Source organism: Amblyomma americanum, chromosome 10 (genome assembly GCF_052857255.1).
Source record: "Amblyomma americanum isolate KBUSLIRL-KWMA chromosome 10, ASM5285725v1, whole genome shotgun sequence".
Taxonomy (NCBI): Eukaryota; Metazoa; Arthropoda; class Arachnida; order Ixodida; family Ixodidae; genus Amblyomma; species Amblyomma americanum.
Window position 1 is genome coordinate 4,544,272 of NC_135506.1, and position 20,799 is coordinate 4,565,070.

At 47.3% G+C, this 20,799-nt stretch overlaps 2 protein-coding genes across 4 annotated transcripts in view; one reads left to right on the plus strand and one right to left on the minus strand.

Annotated features, from left to right (window-relative positions):
• Positions 1-15,835, minus strand: part of LOC144107740 (SLIT-ROBO Rho GTPase-activating protein 3-like) — a 29,738-nt gene extending 13,903 nt beyond the window's left edge. For all 3 annotated transcript variants that reach the window (XR_013309370.1, XM_077640891.1, XM_077640892.1), the window contains exons 1-5: positions 15,431-15,835; positions 6,769-7,160; positions 4,025-4,333; positions 2,369-2,593; positions 929-1,207 (exon numbers count right to left, since the gene is read on the minus strand). Coding sequence is in view for 2 of the 3 variants with exons in the window: in XM_077640891.1 (XP_077497017.1) it covers positions 929-1,207; positions 2,369-2,593; positions 4,025-4,333; positions 6,769-7,160; positions 15,431-15,500 (1,275 nt within the window). In the remaining variant the exon portion in view is untranslated. The remainder of the gene's footprint in view (positions 1-928; positions 1,208-2,368; positions 2,594-4,024; positions 4,334-6,768; positions 7,161-15,430) is intronic.
• Positions 15,836-16,289: 454 nt separating this feature from the next.
• LOC144108749 (optic atrophy 3 protein homolog) lies at positions 16,290-19,492 on the plus strand. Its single transcript, XM_077641914.1, has one exon. It carries the CDS (start codon positions 16,427-16,429, stop codon positions 17,132-17,134), a length of 708 nt encoding a protein of 235 aa, XP_077498040.1. The 5' UTR covers positions 16,290-16,426; the 3' UTR covers positions 17,135-19,492.
• The last annotated feature ends 1,307 nt before the right edge of the window (positions 19,493-20,799 follow it).

The window sequence follows — 20,799 nt, forward strand, 5'->3', positions numbered from 1 at the left end:
CAAATCATTTCCAATTGAAAAAAAAAAAAGAAAAAGCTTGGGAGATACCAAGCACCGCTTGCTGAGAAGATAGAGCAGCTGACTACTGGTACTCCTTGCTCCCCAGAGATGGAGCTACCAGTCGGAAAATACGGACACGGAGAAGCACGTTTATAAAGCACGCACCATCCTGATTGGCACAGGTCGCTGTAGTATCTACAGTGGTGCAAACTACTTCTCAGCTGAAGTATAATTCTTACCGCTGTGCAGAGGTCGCAACAAATCCATAGCGTGACAAAATGCCGCCATTCCCCTTTGCAATTTGTTTCTCCTCCGTTGTCCGTGTTACGCCAATGACGACTAAGAAGCAGGAACGTGCCATTAACAACAGTCACTGTAAAAGCAGTTTACCTACAGCTATAGCGCAACTGAGATCTGGGGTACTTAATCTCAGGTTCATGCTTTGTAGGAACAGCAAAGAACAAGAAAGGAGGAGCCGCAACAGAACTGTGAGCATTCCTCACCCTGACTAACAAATGAACGCACTGCCAACAGCTCAGTAACATGTTCTGAAAACTATGTTAAAGCATGTCTACTGTCACCTAGGCAAATTTGTGTCTGATAATTTGGCCGGATATTCTGGTTCTGTCATGGTCGGATGTATGAAAGTCGCCGCGGTATTTGATCACTGCCGAATATTCGAAAATTTTCAAATAATCGAAAAATTTTGAATATTCCAAAATTCTCGAATATCAATTCCTTGAATATGAACATGAACTGAGTGACAAACGCATTCGTATTGTGTTCAAAATTCCGAATATTCGCACACACCCCTCCTTTTTCTTAATTTGGTAAGACAAGCTCCTGTCAAGCGCTCAGTTGAGCTGTGTTGGTCAAGCTCAAAACGACGAACGAATATAGTTTGGCAGCAGTAGCAGAAGGCCCTGACCTCGAGGTAGAAGTCCTCTGTCTCCTGCTTGTCGGCCCGCAGCTTGAGGGCCAGCGTCTCTGGCTGGGGCGGAGGCCGTGCAGCAGGGCTCTCCTCAAACATGGGTCGGCAGTCCACCTCACGGGCCGCCATCATGTCCAGCAGCGAGCTCTCTGCTGTCTCCAGCGTCTTCCATACCTCGTCGTTCTCGGTGCAGAGCGAAGTGAGCCGCTTGTTGAGCTGGCTCAGCCGCTGCTCCAGCTCCTCCTCCATCGGGTGCTCCACGCTCACCTGCTGAGGCTGCGAGGGTGATCAAAGAGAGGTCAAGCATAGCCTGAACGTGTATCTCATCTCTCTTGCGTGCATGTCAGCAGCACATCGAGGAAGAGGCAGAGAACACCAGCCAAAGAGACAGAGTGGACAGACAACAACGGTTAACTGAAGTGAGCTATGTGTAGCTGGTGTCTAAAGGTCTGTTCGATTTGGCTGCACCAGTTTCAGAAAGTTCCATGCCGATTCCGTGAGCATGCAGCAGTTCAGGCAGTTTAAGTGCAGCCTGTCACTGGCTGCTTCAAAAATGAATGGTCGAGTGCATGCCTAGTCATCTGCTTGTGCTCGCATCACCATAAAATTGCAGCTAGCTGTATGCCGCCCCCGTCAGCGGCTGCTAACATCACAAACCGCATGAAAAACTTTCAAAAAGCAAACTGCGATGAAGTGCTGCCGTGAACCAGCCCCAGGAAATCGCTGTTTCCTTGAAAAACGTCGCTGCATGTATTACCCCAACAATTTATGAATATGCACTGAAAAGCTGCCCGCAGAGCTAGATTGGCCGCTCAGGTTTACAAAAGGGTTTCAGGGTCAAGTTTACAACCCTGATGCCACGGACAGCTACCTACCTCTTCCTTCCAAGAAAAAACTGCCACCATTTTCTTAGGACTGCAGTCATGTCTTCTCAGACCTACACTTGGGCGCCACCATCTTGCTGCACTCCATCTGCAGTTCCACTTAGGCGAGTGCAAGCTAGAACTCATGCTGCTCTAGGCGGCCATCTTTTGCAAGACGAATACAGAAGTGCTGCACACTTTGAACTGGTGCAGCAAGTGCAGCCAAATCGAACAGTTCTTAAGCAAAAGCCCATGTGTACATAACAATTGACATTGCCTGCCATCGCATGCAAAGATAGTGTCCTATGCGCCAGCACACTGATGTGATGTGAAGGTAGAGACACACTCCCGTTCTTTCCATCATTTCTATCTGGCACCAGCGACAACCGAGCTGGTATGCAGGCGCCACTAAACAGAGCACTGAGTGGTTGAAAGCTTAAGCACCCTGCGGCACTTTGACTTGCACTCATTTTCTGCCCGCTCCACCAGGTAAAGGCCACAGACAGTACCTGCGCCTAAAGGTGAAAACTTTCTCCAATGTCACCGCAACAGCCTGCGGAGGAGACACCCATACCTCTGCATCGGCCCGGTGTGGCTGGAAAGTGAACCGGCGGGGCACCATGAAGGCATTGTGGTGCCCCTCAAGGAAGCGCTGCTTGTCAGCGCGAGAGTCCAGATCGGAGACGCGCTGTGCCAGTGCCTGGCAACCCTGCTGCAGTGACCGTTGCAGGCACTCCTCGGCATTGCAGCTTGTGCGTAGCGCCCGTGATAGGCACATGTGGAAGCCGAAGTCCATGCACTGCACACAAGCGTTAACACACACACACACACATTCATTCATTCCTTCATTTTAGTGCGAAAGCACTTCTAGCCGCACTCCCTGGGTTTTAGTGTTGCGTGTCTGTGTAAAGCCTCTGAGTAGCATGTGGAACTGGTTCGCTGGGTCAGTGGACACCTCAATCACACTGTGAGTAGGCGGTGGCACCCACCTACCAACTGAGGCAGTTTTGCGCCTCTCTGTTTCTCAAATTACATTAAAACTGCAATTTGGGTGAGTTGGTAATGATTCATTGTGAAAAAATAGTGCGGGAAGACAGCATGTGCTGCGTCTTTGTTTTTGTGTGTCCCATCTTCCTATGCTGTTTTTTCTTCACAACGAACTTTTCTCAAAACTTTTCTCGCACAACACTACTGTCATGCGTTGCTTCTCGTAGTTAGCCAAACACACTTTCACCTCCTTGGCATCTTTCTCATTCAAGATGCATGCCACTGGCATATCAAACGATAAGAGCATTTGATCAGCGTTTCCGATTAGCCCTAGGGCGTAGCCGAGCTCCACCCTCTTCTTCATAACAAATCGATGAAATGTAATCAGCTTTTCCTCGAAGTCGCTCGGCAGTTTTTGACAACCAGACCTGCGGCATTGGTGGATGAAGCCAAAGCGCTTCATAAAGTTCTGCAACCAGCCCCAGCTTGCTTTGAACTGGCCCTGTGGAATGCCGTGCTCTGACTTGTAGCAATTCAGGGGTCACTCAATTTTTAGAACAGCCAGAGGCTTGCAATCGGCCCACATAGCAACACGTGCTAGCATGTTCCTGTTCATATTGCTCCTATCTGTGCATAATTCTTTTCCTGGAAAATTTTTGTCATATGACAGATTATGGTTGTGTCATACTTCTTTGCCACGTACTAGCCGTTGTGCACTGAAATCACAGCTTCTCAAATTTCCTTGGAGGGAAAAGGGGTGCCACTGTCAGTGCGAGCTTCTTGGAGCACTTCATCTATTGCGATTATGCCAGGAAAATTTGGCTAGGCTACTGTTGGGCCGAGAACGTAGATTCTGCCTTGGAATCGGCAGCTGTGCCACAATGGTCTCCCCTGTGCGAATATTGAATTACTTTATCCTTCACTTGTACAAAAAATTTATTGTGAGTGAAATTTTGTATTAGGCTGGTATGGAAACTCTCACAGCATTTCTTGGAAGTTTGCCTCAAGTATAGTCATGATGTTACAACTGGTTCCACGTTTTCTGCCCAACAATAGCCCAGCCAAATAAGAAACCATGTTTTCCCAGCATTCCTGCACCCCTCCATGGTGGATGAACTACGGCAGTGCCACTTTTACCTCCGGCTAATTCTGAGAAGCTCTATGAATGAAACTACACATCTATGCTTTTATTGCCTGAGGCAATCCAGTAGAATGAAACGAGCTGTGCCTGAAGTCCACTCACGTCGACCAGGTCGGAGAGGTCCTCGGCAAAGTACTTGTGGACGGCTGCGTTGGCGGCGCTCAGGGCAAGCAGGTACTCGTTGCGGGCCTTGAGGCACTGCAGGCGCGTCTCCCGGTGCTTGGCGGCCCGCTTGGCCAGCTCCTTGGCCAGCACCCGGAAGCGCTTGCTGCGCTCCAGCTTCTCGCGCGCCACTGCCGCCTCCAGCCGCCGCTTCTGGCCGGCCACCAGCTCTAATTTGGCGTGTGCCTGCTCCTCCGAGGCGCAGTACACGTGGTACGTTTTCATAGCGGCCTGCAGCTCGTGCAAGACCTGCTCAAAGCAAAAGAAAAAATGGGGACACCATGCTTTATTACTGCCATGAATTTGTGATATGTGCCCACATTCTTAGCTTGAAGCCGCTGGCACACAGACTTCTCACTTAAGAAGGGGAAGAGAGCTTTCGAAAAAAAATTTCTATCAAGGAAGTCACATTTATGAAATCTTCGGGGAACATGTTTTTTGCGTGCTGATTCCACTATGCCATTTAGTTTTATATAAAACAAGTCCTCACAAACATGTATTATGTCAAACTTTTTGCCTGCAGCTTTCAAGAAATTTTGCTGCAGGGAACTTGCTAGAACACATGCCATTGGTTTCTTATGATATCAAGCTGTGCAATAAGGGTAAAATTATTATCCTGCCTACCATAGAAGTCGCGTTACAGGGGTTTGAAGCAGAAGCAGCCACTTCACCAGAAATGATACAAATGGCACAAATAACATCGGTAACACCAATACCCTTTCAGAACAGCTGCTGAGTCTAGCAAAGTGGGCCCGAATAAGAAACAAAGCAAGGCACTGCCACCAGTGTACTGGGCTGGTTCTTTGGGTCTTCTTCACCCACTAAACTAAAGTCGGCAGAGTCGCTGCTGCCTACATAGTCAACAAAATCAACCGCGGATGCAGCTGAATCACGAGATCTGCCACGCTTCAGCACGCATGCTATGCTGGCAGAGGTGGCCATTCTTGACTTTAATGTTCCACTGTGTTCACAACGTTTTCACTATTTTCGTTAGTAGGCTAACGCTGGTCAGTAGGTGCTGCATGGAAAGAGTTAAAGGAGTAGAGACAAAATTTTAGTTGCGTTTTTCTCTCTTCAGAATGATGCATAGCACATTAGAAAACATAGTCACATGGACTGTGCCAACAAGGAGTAAATAATTTATACAGTCGATGACCGATTTGGATCCCTGAGTTTTCGGACATGCTTGATTATTCAGTTTTTCACGGAAAAGCGACATGGTCTACAGAGCCATTGTATAAGTGCAACTGAAATTTCGGACGCACCGCAACTGACTGCTCAATTTTTTCAGACCTCATTCAAACTCGCCATCAATACCCAAGCCGCCATATAATGTGTATAGTAAAACCATGTTAATTCTGACTGCAAGAGGGATCGAAAACTTGATCGAACAAAACGAAATTGAAGCTTAAAAGGAGCCCCTTAAATTGTAGGGCTGAAATTCTCCGCAAGTCAGCACAACGCGACCGCGAGGTTTTGAATTTGTACTGTTCTTGGATGTCGTTTACCCCACAAACTTGAACAGTAGTCGCAGTTCAGGGAACTTATCTATGCTGCGTCTTTTGTCCTGAATACGGGAAGAAGTAGCAGCGGAGCACGCTGGAGGTTTACGGCTTTATAGAGACAGTGGGTGGAGAAAAAATGGTGGTGCATTTCAAAGCAAGGTCAGTGTACCCATAGCAAAATGCACTGCAACCCTGACATTTCTATCGGTAAACCATTGACAACTGGCATTCAATGACAGGCAAGATGCATATGCAAGACACAGCAGAGTGCATACCGCCGGTTACAATGAGAATTCTGGCTCAGTGGCTAGGCCTAATTACGACGTCCAACACCGACGAAGCGCTTGCGTCACCCTTTTGTTGGCTCTTGTAGTTTCACCATCTTCACCTTCTTGCACTGGGCCCTTTAGATAACACCTTCGAATGAGTCCCATCCCCGTGCAAGCAGCAGTTTTTCCAAGAAAGGCTACATATAAGTCATCTTGATGTATAAAGCGCCTCTGGTCACTTGCCAAGGCTGTAAAAACATGCTGAAGATTCTTTGTCAGAAAGCGCGCCGAAAATAAATTCTTGCCGCAGCTGCCGTGTGCATACGATCCTTGAGCTCTCGTCAGCATGCCTTTTTCCCACGGTCTGCCCTTTTTTGTTGGCTTCATCGACCAGAGCGCTCTTGAGGCTTTCGCCCCAGTCCCGGATAATTTTTTCGCACAATTTGAACTGTTTCCCTGCAGCCAAATTTCCATTTGCAACGTCACAAAATTTCAATTTTTTGCTATAGTTTTGCCTCGCGGGCAGTGTCATGAGCAATAACAACACACGACGCACACAAAGCCAATCGGATGTGACGCCAAAACTGAAAGCGGCGGAAAGTGGCGTGCAAAACATGCGCCACTGCCGCATCAAGCCCGATTGTGATGAGGTTATGTGGTGCAACCCATTAGACACCATTTTAAAGATAACGACTTTCATCCTCTTTTACACATCAAGTTTCTTTTCAAACATAGTTACTGGGCATGGCGAAGATGGCGTGTGGTGGCATATCATTTTTCACCATATACACTGTTATAGACGCACCAACGAAAAATTGAGAAAAGAAACACAACTTATACACTGGGAAAAATGCTAGATAATAAGAGTTGCAACCATATATGTTTGCCAGCCAGCCTAATAGGCCATCACCTTGAGCAGTTCCTCGTGCTGTTGTATGCCGATACCACGGCACTTGCGGTAGATGCGCTGAACATCCTCGAGCAGGTGTGCCAGCTGTGCCACCATGGTGGCGCCGTACACCTCTGCCAGGGCAGCATGGTCACGGCTTTGGCGGCGTGCGTTGGCTACCAGCTGCTCCCAGCAGCCGTGTGATGAGAACAGTGGCCACAGTTCACGCCGGGGCCGCTCAGCACGGTGGCGTGTGGCGATGGCGCGTGCCATTTTGTCCAGTGTGCGCGAGTACTCCAGCTCCACCTCAGCCCTTCGACGGAAATAGTCCTGCATCTCGGACACCAGTGCCAGCTGCGTCTCCAGCCGCACGTCCAGGCATTTGAGCTGCTCCCCGAGCTGCTGCCGGATGTCTGCACAGAAACACAAAGGCACATCAGTGTGCTCCAAGGGCTAAAACCACCTGTTGCCAGTGCCTACCAAAGTCTCATACAAGTGGATGACTGAAACGAACTCTTAGAAGTGTGTGGCAGCAAAGGCGTATGCTACAACCACGGAGCAAACTCTACATCCGTTGATCCAACAGACCTAGCTGTGGGCACTGCCTCTGGAGGGCACTAGTGTACCTTGCAGTTACGAGAATAAACACAGGAGGGTACTGGGTGGGGGAGAGCATTAGAGTTACAGCATCGGGAAGGTCAGACAGAACAAAACGGCAGGGGAAAAAGGTTGTTGACAGGGGTGCCGTAAGTGTTGTGGAGTTTAGTGTTGTGTCACTGCCAAAGCTTGGCAGAACTATAAAAACTCGAAACCTCAGAGTCTTATTTCAAAAGTGGAGAGATACTGTAGCCGTTTCCTATGATTTCCTGATCTGTTAAAAGAGGAAAGCTGTTTCCAGAGCCAAGAATCTTGAAATTGACCAGCCAAATTCACTCTCTGTGACAAAGTGGGCAAACTCTTACACACCCAGACTGGGTTGTTCGCAAATGACAACACCACTGCGGCCTTGTTCTCTTTCCTGCGTTTTTAATGCCATTTGTGCTTCACAATCTGCTATTCAAATACCACTGCTTCAATGGTTCTCGCGTTTTACGCCAAGCTTATGCAGTGCCACAATCACTACTATCAATTTTGTGAAAATAAAAAAATATTTGTACAAATCTGAACTCAATGCTGAAATGCACTTTTTTGGAGTCAAAGGAGGTTTTTGGTTATTACTTAGGCCAGTTTGCATTGTCTTGAAAAACACTGCCTTTTGTACAATTTACTGAAACAGTTTTGTAATGTTCTGGCAACACTGACAACGTTGGCATTTCCGTCTTTGCCAATGGAGTATAATGCTTATGTGCTTTAAACCAGACCAAAACAATTTTAATTACTGTACAGATCATTATTTTACTGCTTGCATTTGAAGTTTAGAAGGATAATGTCTACGCATGTTTGTGTACCGTAAACGCATCGTGCACGAAGAAACACTACCAACATTGGGCAATGCTCGAAGGCCCTCAAAATCTCGACAGTTCCTTACTGCTCCGTTGACTCGATTATCGACTACTGACTCGATGGCGGTCGTAACCGGCCATATAGCAGCGCTCAATTGCCTTTGAGTCGATAGACTATCGGTTCGAGGGCCTTCTAAATGCCCGTGTGACAGGGGTATAATACGAGAGGCTGTTCCAAATGATCAGCAGTGACAAAAACTCACACGATGGTTGTCACTGTCATAACACAAGATTCAGCGACAGCGGTTTGTGGCGTTGACTATTGTTTATTATTATGCCTTCTCAGGCAGAGTGCAAGTGAGATCACTCGTGATGCCAGTATGTTTGGACCACTTACGCAACGCGTTCCAGGACATCATGCGTGACGTAACTGTATGCTGACCAATCAGCGCAGTGCGGTGTTTCGACAACGCCGCAGAACCGGGAAATATGCCCTTAAAGGAGTATAAACACCTAACTTTTTGGTGCGTGTTTTTTTCTTTGTAATGATGCGTAAGGCATTATTATACATGGATTACTACTTGGTATTCTCCTAAAACCACAAAATAATTTATAATCGCATTTCTTTCTCGCACTGTTTAGGTTTCGGTTTCAACAGCGGAATGAGGACTGTGACGTCAACGTGTGCTTACAGGTAATGTGAGGCATGAAAAAACTGCAATATAATCGCTGCTTCCAGATTCGTTGTCATTCCGGCTCTTGAAGGAGGCTGGCTTCAGCGCTGCAGTAAATTATAATGATGAAGCAGTGATTATATGGCTGTTTCTCCATGCCTCATGTCACACAAAAGTACTCTGACGTCACAGCCATCATTTGGCTGCTGAACCCGAAACAGCAACAGCATGACAGAAAAACTTCAATTATAATTTATTAAACGGTTGTAGGCGAATATCACACGGTGATTCATGCGTAGTGTTTCAGCACCATTGCAAACAAAAAACATGCCACCAAAATTAGATGTCGATACTCCTGTCGCTGTAAAAAAAAAAAAAAAACGTCGTGGACGGCTCCCATCCTAGTGGAGAGGGCATTCTCTTAAGGAAGAAGGTGAATGCACGAGTTTTCCGCTCCCCTCGTTACGGCAATCGCGGGCAAAAGGAGGAGGAGGCGGCGTCGAGCTCGGTGTCCGTCGACCTTCCTTCCTTCGCCCTCCCCCGCCTCCGCTGGGCACGCGCGCCGCACCCGAACATCGCGGCTCATATCTGGACGATATGGCAGCGCGGCGCGCTCTCCGGACACACAGCGCACGACGCCGCGTGCCCGCCGCTCACATCCGCTCCGGGCGAACGCACCCCGACGCCGCCGAGAGCGCCCACGGGGAGGGAGAGGGGTCGCGGCCCCATATAACGGGCACACCCCGCCGTCGTGGGGCTTGCCGCCGACGCGCCGCAAGCCCGCAAGGAAACTCGCGACGGGGCAGCCGCAGAGGCAACCCGCAGGGGAGGCTGGGGGGAAGGCAGCCCGCCGCAAACTTTCGCACGCATCGCTGCGCCCGCCATCATTGTCCGGCGCCGCCGCCGCCCCGTCAGCTGACGGGCATTTCGACAGCTCCGCGCGTCAAACAGATCCGCGTCAAACCGCGTTCGCTCCAAAGCGCCGCCTTTTTTTTTTTTCTTTCGTCTGTTTGTTTCTTTCCGAGTAGTAGTAGTAGCAACAGCAGGAAACGCGCCGCTCCGCTCGGTCGAGTTGGACAGGCAGCGAACCTGCTGCCATTCGCACTAGTTGCGAAAGTCCCAATTATCCACGCGCTTCGGAGAAAACGGCGCGCCGACTGATCCAAAATTTGTTGCGCACAAACTGTCGCGCCGCCTCGAGGTGGCCAGTTTAACTATCAATACGATCTCACGAGGGAAGGGGGCGAGAACAGTTCATTCCACGCCTTACGGGCATTGCAGGCGCCTGCTAAATTATCGGCTTTCGAAGAGTGGTGGCGAAAGTGCTACTATTTAAGAACGCCGCTTTCGGCAGCTCCTCACCTACCACTCAACGCGTCAAGGTACACTGCGCAGAAGGCGCCGCGCTTTTCGAAGTCTGCCTTCGGTTATTGTAACCTTTTGCACTAACGTCAACAACGAGCGCGCTTTTCGCGCCCGAGAATAAAGCACCTCAGTCAGTCGGCTGGATAACATAGGCCGCAGCTGAAGCTAATAATAGACGGGGCGCTTTATTTTGCATGCGCGGCATGCAAATAAATACGGCGTGCTTTCCAAGCTCTTTGACGTAAACCGTTGTGAAATGTATGGCCAAAGCTGTTTACTCGCACTCAATGTACGACAAAAAGAACGCCATTTTTCACCGGGCAGGACTGCGGCCATAAAATATGGTTGCGTACAACAGCAGTAAAATTTGTGGAAAGCCCAAGGAAACTGCTATTAATATCTTCAAAGTAAAGAGGCGTTCAGCCCATGGTGAGGGCAACAGTTGATATCTCCGTGGCAGCAGATGAATTAGCATGAAGCTGTAAGAAACTGCAAATGTTATAACTGTCACTACTATTTATGCGGTATATTTTGAAACAATACCCCTTGACTGGAACAGCCATAACTCCAGGTGGCATTTTGTAATTAACCTTTCCCACTGCAAGCACAGGACTGGTGTTTGTGACACAGCCATTTCAAAGGAGTACAGACACCAAAATTTTCGTTGCGTGTTTTCTACTCTACAATGATGTGTACGACATTAGTATACATGGGTCACCATGTAATACTTGCCTATGACTGTTAAATAATGTAAAATCTAATTTCTTTCATGGCATTTCGGTTTTACTTTCAACATCCGAACACTAGCTGTAATGTAAAGCTCAGTACAGGTGACTTGAGGCATTAAAAATCTGCTAAATAATCACTGCTTCGCCATTTTAATTAGCTGGGACACTGAAGCCAGTCTGTCCCAACAGCCAGAATGACAAAGAATGAAGCAGCAGTGAACATATCGAAGTGTTTTACTAAAATTCGATGTTACAGCCATCAAACAAAAACAGCATGAAAGAAGAAATACAATTAAAGTTACTTAGCAGTTATGGCAAATGCCACATGGTGTTCAAAGTATACATATCTCTTATGCATGGTTACGAAGAAGAAAACAACCAAAATTTGGTGTCTATAAGCCTTCGAACACAAAAAGGCAAAAAGAAAAGACGAGGATCCAGTTACAAGCATTCTTCCAATATCGAAACTCTCACTGAAATACACACAATCCAACAAATGTAATTTTTTTTTTTCAAGTTTAGACGGGTTTTTTGCTAGTAATAATAATAGTTACTAGAATTTGAATGAGAAAACTCCCACAGGGACACCAACACGGAGAAGGAAACACTAGAAGCAACTAACCTGTTCTTTTATTACCAGATACATACTTAGTGTACTGCATGTAGGACAGTGATTTTTTTTGCATATTAACTCTAAAAATTTATTGTGAAAAAGCTTGCACCCGCTAGCATAGCTTCTAGAGGGTCCAAACCTTTCACGTGTAAGGGAACTGTGTTGTGTGCCTTCAGTTTTGTGCGTCGTATGCATTCGTAAAGATCCGCCAGTATTCTCTGGACGCCGTTTTTTAAATTTGACCCTTTCGACTACGTTGTGGTTCCGCAAGAAAGACAAATAATTTTTGTGCATTGTCATAAGAAAGCCACCGAGCATGATGAGAAATGTAAAGTCAATGTCAAAAGTTTGACGCTTTACAGCATGTAATAAGGGAGTAACTACTCACTGGCATCCACCCAAGCATAGCAATACTACTGCAAAGGAAAGCTATACAGCCTCCTCAAAAAGTTATTAGTTAACAAAAAATTCACCCTGGTCCGGGGTTCGAACTAGGGATCACCACTTCACCGGGGCAGTAGCTCTACCAACTGTACTAACCGGGACAGGGCGAGAGCGAATTGATCAATCAGTCAAAGCGAGTTGATCAATCAGTCAAAGTGCGAAGAGTGTTGGTCAAATGTTTAGGGGAAACAACCTGTTACAGCACGTAACAGATAGCGAATATGCATGGTATCCTACATTGTAGAAGTGCTCAAAAGTCGGTGCTGAGAAAAATATTTGCATCAATAAAAGGATGACTGTGAATTGTGAAGTGAAATAAACATTTTAATCTAAAAATGTTAACATTTTTTTTCAAATTTAAATGTTTCAGCATCTATCGATTAATGAATGACAAAAATTTAAGACCTCCCAACAAAACACTGCAGCCAAGAGACTGAGTAAACCTCCAACTGGTGCTAGGGAATGTTGACTGAGCATGTTTTAATTTCAAAATACTTTTCAGAATAATTAACAAATACTGAATACACGAGGCAATACAGACAAGGTGCAACACAAGGGCACAGTAAGGGCTTGGTCAGTGCCACATCACACGGATAATATTGTGAAACTGAGGACACCGGAACACACCAATGAAATGCTTTCAAACAAGGATTTGGTATCTGTAACCCAGCAAAAATAGATATGAGATGTTTTCTTTTGCTGCTGCTTCCAGAGTTACAGTGCATGTTCTTTCTTGGGACATATCTTTCAGTGGGCCCATGACGTCAGACATGCTTAAACACAGTTTGTGTATGCCCAGAATAACCTTGGCATTGGGTCGTGGCCTTGAGTGCGGTTAAGTGAAACAGCAACCTAATTAAACGGGTTGGTGCAGCCTGTCACAAGCAATTTCAAGAGATGACACACTATGACATACCAAGTGAAAAATGCACACCCTGTCATCATTCCTCCTTTGCTCCTAGCAAAATTGTTCATGCTTTTCTGGCGTCTGAGATAGTTCACTATCTGATGCAGAGGGTGGTATACGCTTTCATGCATTCCTTGTCTAATGCCAAGCAATCATTTAATTTTATTTACTCTTCCTTCCATGGCCTTCTTCCGTGCTCTGCTAGAAATATGTTGTACGAATGATACGATGCAAAAAAAAAGGAACTAGGTTTTTAATGGTTTGCCCTAGAAGTTAACAAAAAGTGATTCAACTGGGTTAGCTTAGATGTACAAGTGACAGCCCACTAAATGGTCTCACATGCAAAAGTGCAGACGCTCTTTAAACGTTTCCCTGCCTTCTTGTCAGTTCAAACAAAAGAACTTAACATCACACACTCCACAGGAAAAAAGGTGAATATTTCAGAGGTTGAGATACTAAATTTTTCTGAATGTATTTCTGCATTAGAATTATGCATAAGACATAAGTAAACATGGATCCCCGTGTGCAATTCACCTATGCTCAGTAAATAGTATGTAATTTTAATTTTTTCTCTCATACAACTTCCGTTTCAGTAGCCAAACAAAGGTTGCGCCGTCACAAGTGAGTATGCAATCACATAAAGCGAAGTGCACCTTTATATCACACCCCTGCTTCCATCAAGCCACCTGCACAACCCTCAACCACATACTATGTGGTTTACTTTTTAAGTTTTGTTACAATAGAAGCAGGATCACAGTAGTATGGATAAAATCACAGCACAGAATGAACACAGCATTCCTGAAATGGCATTCCTATGTTATGCTTGGTAAACATCAATTCCCTATAGCAGCTGCAACTAGCCACAAATACTCATTTGTAATGCTCGCTAGGACACCTTAAAGTGACAGCTTTAAAGAAAATGTTTCATATATCCTCATAACCATGCTAGTGTGAATTAAAATTCAAACATATAGCAAGCTCACAGTTTGCAATGCACAGGATGCGCCTTGAATGCTGAGCTCAGGAAAAAAAAAATGTCAAAGCTCCCACACAGATTTTACCAAAAAGCTTGCGCTCTCACACAATTAGAGTGGAAGTATTCATGCCCACATTAAGTTTTCCTTTTGCCATTTGTAGCAATAAGGTGTGGTTCAAAGAGCACAAAACTATGAACTTATATAAGCCAAGCTTGTTGAAGTATTCATAATCTATATCATTCACTTCTTTGTTTCATTAAGGGTTTAAAAATTTGCCCTTATAAAACAGCAAAAACAAATACGACGGTGCCAGAGATAACAGAAACAAACCTTGAACCTGATAATGGGGACATTGAACTGCAACAGCAGGAGACCCGACGGAATGAGAAATTGGCTATCCTGTACTGGCACACGTCGTACAGCGTACAATGAGTACAGGTACTCTCCATGGAAAGAACTCCAAATAACACGAGTTTGGGACAGGCCTTGTTCGTCGGCATGTCAACACATAGACCGACAGGTTTCGCATGAACAGCTGTCATCGCAACAACAGCTGTAGCCTGGAGGCCTTTCCAGTCATTGTTATATGTGACTGATTTCCGCCTAGGCACCCAGGCGACACCAACTGTACTACACTGAATTCCTGAGATAAGCATGCTGTCTGCTCTAACAGGTTGAAACATGGTTGCGGTGACCTATTCCACCTGGTGACATAAAATAAGTGATTCTCTTGAATACTGACTTCAAGCTCAAGCATCATCATCTGCATCTGGAAAAAACAATATACACTACTTTGTAGACACAGCTCCGTGTTTTACGTAAAACATGGCTGGGTTTGTTATACATCACATGAAAACTAATATATGGCAAGAACTAAAAATTATTCCGTTCCCGCTGTATTTTTCTCGCAGCGAACAAATGCCAGCAGCGTTTTATTTTTCAGTGCTTATGTTTCGAGCTGATTTTTGAAAGTGTCAAGTACATCCCAGTAGCATCCTTTACCAGTCTTTCACAGCATCATCCGCACTTCGACAGAGCAACGACGGTTTTTGCTTTTGTTTGCGAACAGAGTGGCACCCTCGCACAACGCGAGATGCTACGACGCATCCCCAGCTCGCGTCGCGTGTTGAGAGATTTTTGACCCACGCGAAGTAAAGCCAACACATCAGAAAATGACGCCGTCTACAAATAGCGCGCGCGCGGGCGCGCGACAAAGCGGCGGGCCGCGGTGACTAAAAGGCGTTGCTGCTTGATTTGTCAAGATGTGCGCCTTGCACACTTTTATTTCTTTCAATCGCGCACAAGATGATCACGCTGCCGTTGCTCGGAAAAAACAACAAAAGCTTTTCTTCAGTGCCGATCGCATGGGCGCGTACTCGACTTATTGCGAGTGCAGTGCGTTCCGCAACGTCTCAGCATCGACGCTGGTCGCTGCCAGGCGTGGGGTGTCGAGGGGGGGGGGGGGGGGGGGGGTATCGCGGACAAAGAGGTGTTCACGCCACGGGTCGGGACCCGCGCTGGTGACGCACCCACCTTTGACCTGCTGTTCGAAGAGGCCAAGCAGCTCGCGTTTGCCGGCCGACTTCTTGTAGTCGGCCGTCATGACGGGGTCAGGATCGCGGGCGTGTCGGGCAGGAAATGGGCCGCAGGAGCCGCCGTCGCATCCGCCGCAGGAAATGGGAAGCCCTCAGCTACGCTTGGCGTCCTTCGTCGACTGCGTGAGCACGGGAACGCGCGGTCGTGACCACGACGACATGCTTCCCTCACTCGACTGTGCACCGGACTCGCGCTGTAGCCGCCGCAACTCGTTGACTTGCTCGGGATGATCTGCTCACGACGCGGGCGACCGCGGGAACATCAAGAGCGGCAGCGGCGTCACTTTCTCGGGGCCTGACAACTTTGCAGGCGGCAGCCATTGTCCGTGCGAGCAGTCGCGGCGCCACCGGAAATTTCGTCACGCGAACACTTTCACGTGACCCGGACAGTCGCATGATTCTACGTCCGGATACCTGGATTTGAAAGAGCGCGGACCGTGCGGGTAAATCACCGGACACAAAGCACACACAAAAATGCGAGAGGCTGCAGTCATAGAGTTTCTTACTATTTAGAAACTATGGATTACAATGGACACATCACCGTAATACATCTATTCCTTCTTGCCCCATTACCATGACGTACGTCGCTTAACTTTTTTTTCAGTGACAAACGAACTCGTACAACTGTATCTCCAGAGGTCACAGACCGCGAGACAGCACTTCGTCTTGCGTTTCCGATTCTTGTCCGTCATTTCTCCCGCATGGTGTGACAGGTTTCTCAACCGATCTTCATTACGATCTCGTGTTAGCAACGTTTATCATCATCATCATTGACATCCCTGATGCGACCAATCCGATCCAATCCAAATCTTGTGACCTCGTCCCGCCTGCGGAGGTGAGACGAGGCAAGCAGCGGCGTGTTCGTAGATAGAACCACCGCAAGAAGGGAGTCACGCCGATTTGTTCGTGTTTGTGGCATGACTGGTGGTTCACCATGGTCGTGGCCGCGTTCCCGATCGCCAAGCTGGCCGCTCTGGCCTTTCGGCAGCTGAGCAAGCCGCTGGCCAACCGGATCAAGCAGCGGGCCAAGACCAGTCACTTCTTCCGCACATACGTGTGCATGCCGCCGGCGCAGATCTACCATTGGGTCGAGGTGAACGTCAAGATGCGCATCCTTAACCTAGGCAAGCCCACCGAAGTACCCAAGCTCAACGAGGCCATGGCTATTGAGCTAGGCGCCGAACTGCTGGGCGAGATGATCATCTTCGGGTCGGCCGCCGCCACGCTGATCGCCGAGTACCTTCGCCAGGCGCGCAACGAGCGTCAGCGCGAGAACGCCAAGGAGGAGAAGCAGCTCTGCCTCGAATGCGAAGTAAAGGACCTGCGGCTGCGCGTCGAACAGCAGGAGGCACAGATAAAGCACCTGACCAGGCTAGCCGGAACCCACCTCGTCCCGCCTCCACCTCCGCGGCCCCCGCCACCACCGGCACCTCCGGCGTCGGAAGCCGCGACGGGGAGCGACGTCAAAGCCCCCGAATCGAAGGACCACGACCATAAGAACCTTGAACCGAAGAACGTCGCAGTGGATCGCACCGATCATAAGGCGACTGCGGCGGCGGGCAGCGTAGAATCCAAAACGCATGTTGTAGGTCGCGCCTTGGACGATGCCACGGCGAGCCTGCTAGGGAAGACTCTCTCGTAGCTGTCGTCAGGCGTGACGGACGCTTCCGTATCATCTTGTGCCTCCTCGTATCCCGCAGCGCGAACCGCTGGAGTATCGCACGAAACAGTGTCGAGCAACCTGCCTCAGTTGCCCCCTTGAGTGACGTCGCGCGTGTGTATACAGAGGGTCGGACCTACGTTGTCCACGCTTAGTTACGCACCCACGGTTATGCGATCTCTTTCTTCCGTGCTTTCTTGTGGCGACGACGGCTTTCGGTGCAGTCCGCGAAGGCGCCAAAGCATGCGCTATCGAGCCTGGACAAGTCTTTCATTTGTAGGTAAACGCTGGGACAGATGTGTAACTGATAAGTTCCTGTGAACATGATTTTTTTCTCCGATACAATTATGCGACGTTAGAATGATGCTAGACATACGGTACAGATGGTGTAAGCTCGGCTTCCTTTGCACGTTTCACCTGCAGAATGTTATGGTAGTGTACTGCAGTGAAGAAGTGTCACACATAATAGTGTAAAGACGAATGGTCTTGTGCTGATTTGGGAAATCTAAATAAACGTTTTCATTTGCTGACAAAGTATGAGGCGTGAACTAGCGCTGTGTGTGGTACCATGATGCATTTCATCAGGTGTTTGTTAATTGCTGTCTGGTCAGTTCTGTAAGTCCATTGAATTTGCCCGCTTCAGTCTCTCTTTGATGGTCCAATAACCCTTTGCATTAGCCGAGAGAGATGTAAGAACACCTCCTTTCTGACCTACTGCTTCCAATATGCAGCACAAGGTGCACACAACAGTCCGGTGCCCAAGGAGCCCTTATTGCAAAGGTTCATAGACTGCGGTTAAAGAGAAGAAATATCATGCATCATGTTGGACAACTTGGTTGGCTGCTATTAGCGATCTTGGATTCAGAGGGAATGAGCATTTCAGACAGATAAGGACAAAAGTAGCCACCTTTCATCTTAAAGCAGAAATTTGGGCTGGTTGGAAATCATTCACAATCATATTTGCTAGCGCTTGTTTCGACACAAGGACAGAGTAACACATATGCACAGGACAGGCGCTAGTCTACAACGGCCGTTTATTGAACAGAGACATGGCTTATGAATCTTCTCAGGGTGTAGAAAATTGCACACCACCGGTAGTAGTACCACACTTCAGGAACAATATATCTTTTTCGGAGAGGCAGACAGAAGGAGTGCTAACACAATTTGTTCCTGCGATATCAATACATAATGCTTCAAAAATTTCCCGCTCTGATTGCGAATTTATCTTGGATAGAAGATAGGAGTGCGAGGTATAGGGTCAGGGTCTCCAGGATATCATTCAGTGATCAGCGAGATTCCCCCCAGCTGACAAGCGGTGCTCCCTAAGCCAATCATTTAGGCATCAACCAGACTGCCCAATGTATGACTTGCCACAAGTGAGCAGGATTCTATACACGACACCGACTGGACGAACTGCGTTTGGTGGTTCGTAGTGCAACTTGGCTGCCTTGCCACGCCGTTCATGAGTGGGCACAGGCGCACAAGCTTTTTTGGGGCAGTCAATACAAGATCGACGTCACACTTCTTTAGACGATGCGACACATTGTGCACATACGGCATGGCCACAAGTCGAGTTCGTCACGTGGATCTTCGCGGTTTTGTCGCTGCCCAGTTCTCACTTCTTTCAGTAGCTTTTCTGCCACAGATGTTATGGTTTCCTCTGGAAACCCGGCACCCTCTAGACGCAGTTTTTGCAAAGCCACGCTTTTGGTGATGCAATGCTGGCATGACTGGAACTTTTCATCTGCTTGTCCCGGCTACATGTGAAACTGGACGTGCTAGTTGCGTCTTTGCAGCAATGTTAGTAGTGTATAGAAGTTGGCCTTAATTCTTTTTCACAGTTTTGCTACAGTTCACCACCAGCAGACATCTCATCTGCAGTCAACATTTCATGTCTAAACACATTAGTCCAGTGTGTTTCACCACACTGCTGTAATTTGCTCCCATCGCCACAAAACTCAAAAAGCCCCTTGGTGAAGGGATCAGAATCAACCATTATTGCTCGTAAACAAGACAGGAAAAATGAAGCATCATGCAGAGAGTCAGCAACTAGAAAGGTCTCATCCTATCAATACAAGTGATACACAAAAATCCTAAACTAAATTTAGCAAGAGCTGATCATAATCCCAAAAGAGATTATGTATGTACATATGAATAGAGAATGGAACAAAATGAGTGAAGCGTGGTAGAAGTGTAGATTAACAAACATACAAAATTTCAAATGTGATAGAGATCAGTGTTGCAAAATTTTACATGACGGAAAGGAACAGTGCAGACACAGGACGATGAACGTGGACGACAGAGGTGCTGTCCTGTGTCTGTGCTGTTCCTTTCTGTCATGTCTAACCAACTAGCCCGTAGCGTACCTTTGTGAAAATTGAGAGATTTCAACCGATTCAATAGGACAAGCCTTTACTTTAGTTGGCTCCGAGTTCAATTCTAGTACTAATGTGAAATTAGGACTGAAAATTTGCTGTTATTAATTTTAGGCTTAGGTAGTGACAGACTGTTCAGTGTTTCAAAATGAATGCAGGCAACATGAGGAAATTTGCTATTGTTTAATAGAGGTGTGTGAGGCTTATTATTATTGTCTTTATGTATGAGAATAGCAAGAGTTTAGCAGTTTAGTCTTTGAATGCAAAGTATATTATGGATGTGCACTTGAGAACTCATCCTCTGTAATGATTCGCAGTGCCTGGTTCTGATTGTGCTGAAGTGGAGAAGAGTGCTTTGAAGAACAGGTTTTGCCCCAAGATGAAAAACTGCAAATGGGATGACTGTGAATGAATGATAATAAAGGACTAAGGGTTATCCCTAAAATGAGCTGTTTACCCACTTGTGCAATGTGCCAGCAGCATAAATACAATGTGATCACATTTTTTGGTTTGCAGACTTCTACTGCAGACAGTAAACTGGTACTGCACGTACTGTAGACAGTAAGTGGATCGCAGGTGAGTGCAGGGTTCTTGTAGCACCCCATTACAAATGTGCGCAAACGTGTGCAAAGATGTTTTAGCCATCACTAGGCACTTTTTAAGGACTTTACAGCTCATTTCCAGAGGCTTTCCGTTTTGTATGACGACAAATAAATTTGCGAAAGTGGGAAATTTTACAGTGATAAAGCATAGGGAGCATTTCCTTGAGCAAAAGGTATAGCTGTCACCGTAGTACGTTGTAAGCAAAGACCTCCCGATTCATTTGTTGGCCATGCCACGTGGACACCACCTAGAAGAGGGAGAAAGCTCCTGCTTTCCTTCTCGGGAGCCTACATCACAGCTATATGAGATGGTATTGCAGCCTGCAAGTGCCGCCGTGAAAGAAGGTCGTGCGAAGTTCCACCTCGTTTGCATGACGTCACTCCGGCGTGCGGAGGCACTGCAACTTTGTTGGTTTGGCCCAGTATGGGCATTGTAATAGGATTTATTGTGGTCTGGGGGCGCAGCACACCTTTCGATGTCACCTCTTTGCGCGCACGGAGAGGTGAGGATTGTGACAGTAGAACGACTGCATAGCGCAGTGCTCTGCTGTCCGCTTAATGGTTTATGAGTGTCACGCGTCAAAGTAGCACTAAGGTGGCTTAGCAGCACTGCAGCGGGCAGTGGAGGTCTCCCCGGTTGATTTCGACCACCTGGTGATCTTTTAATGCG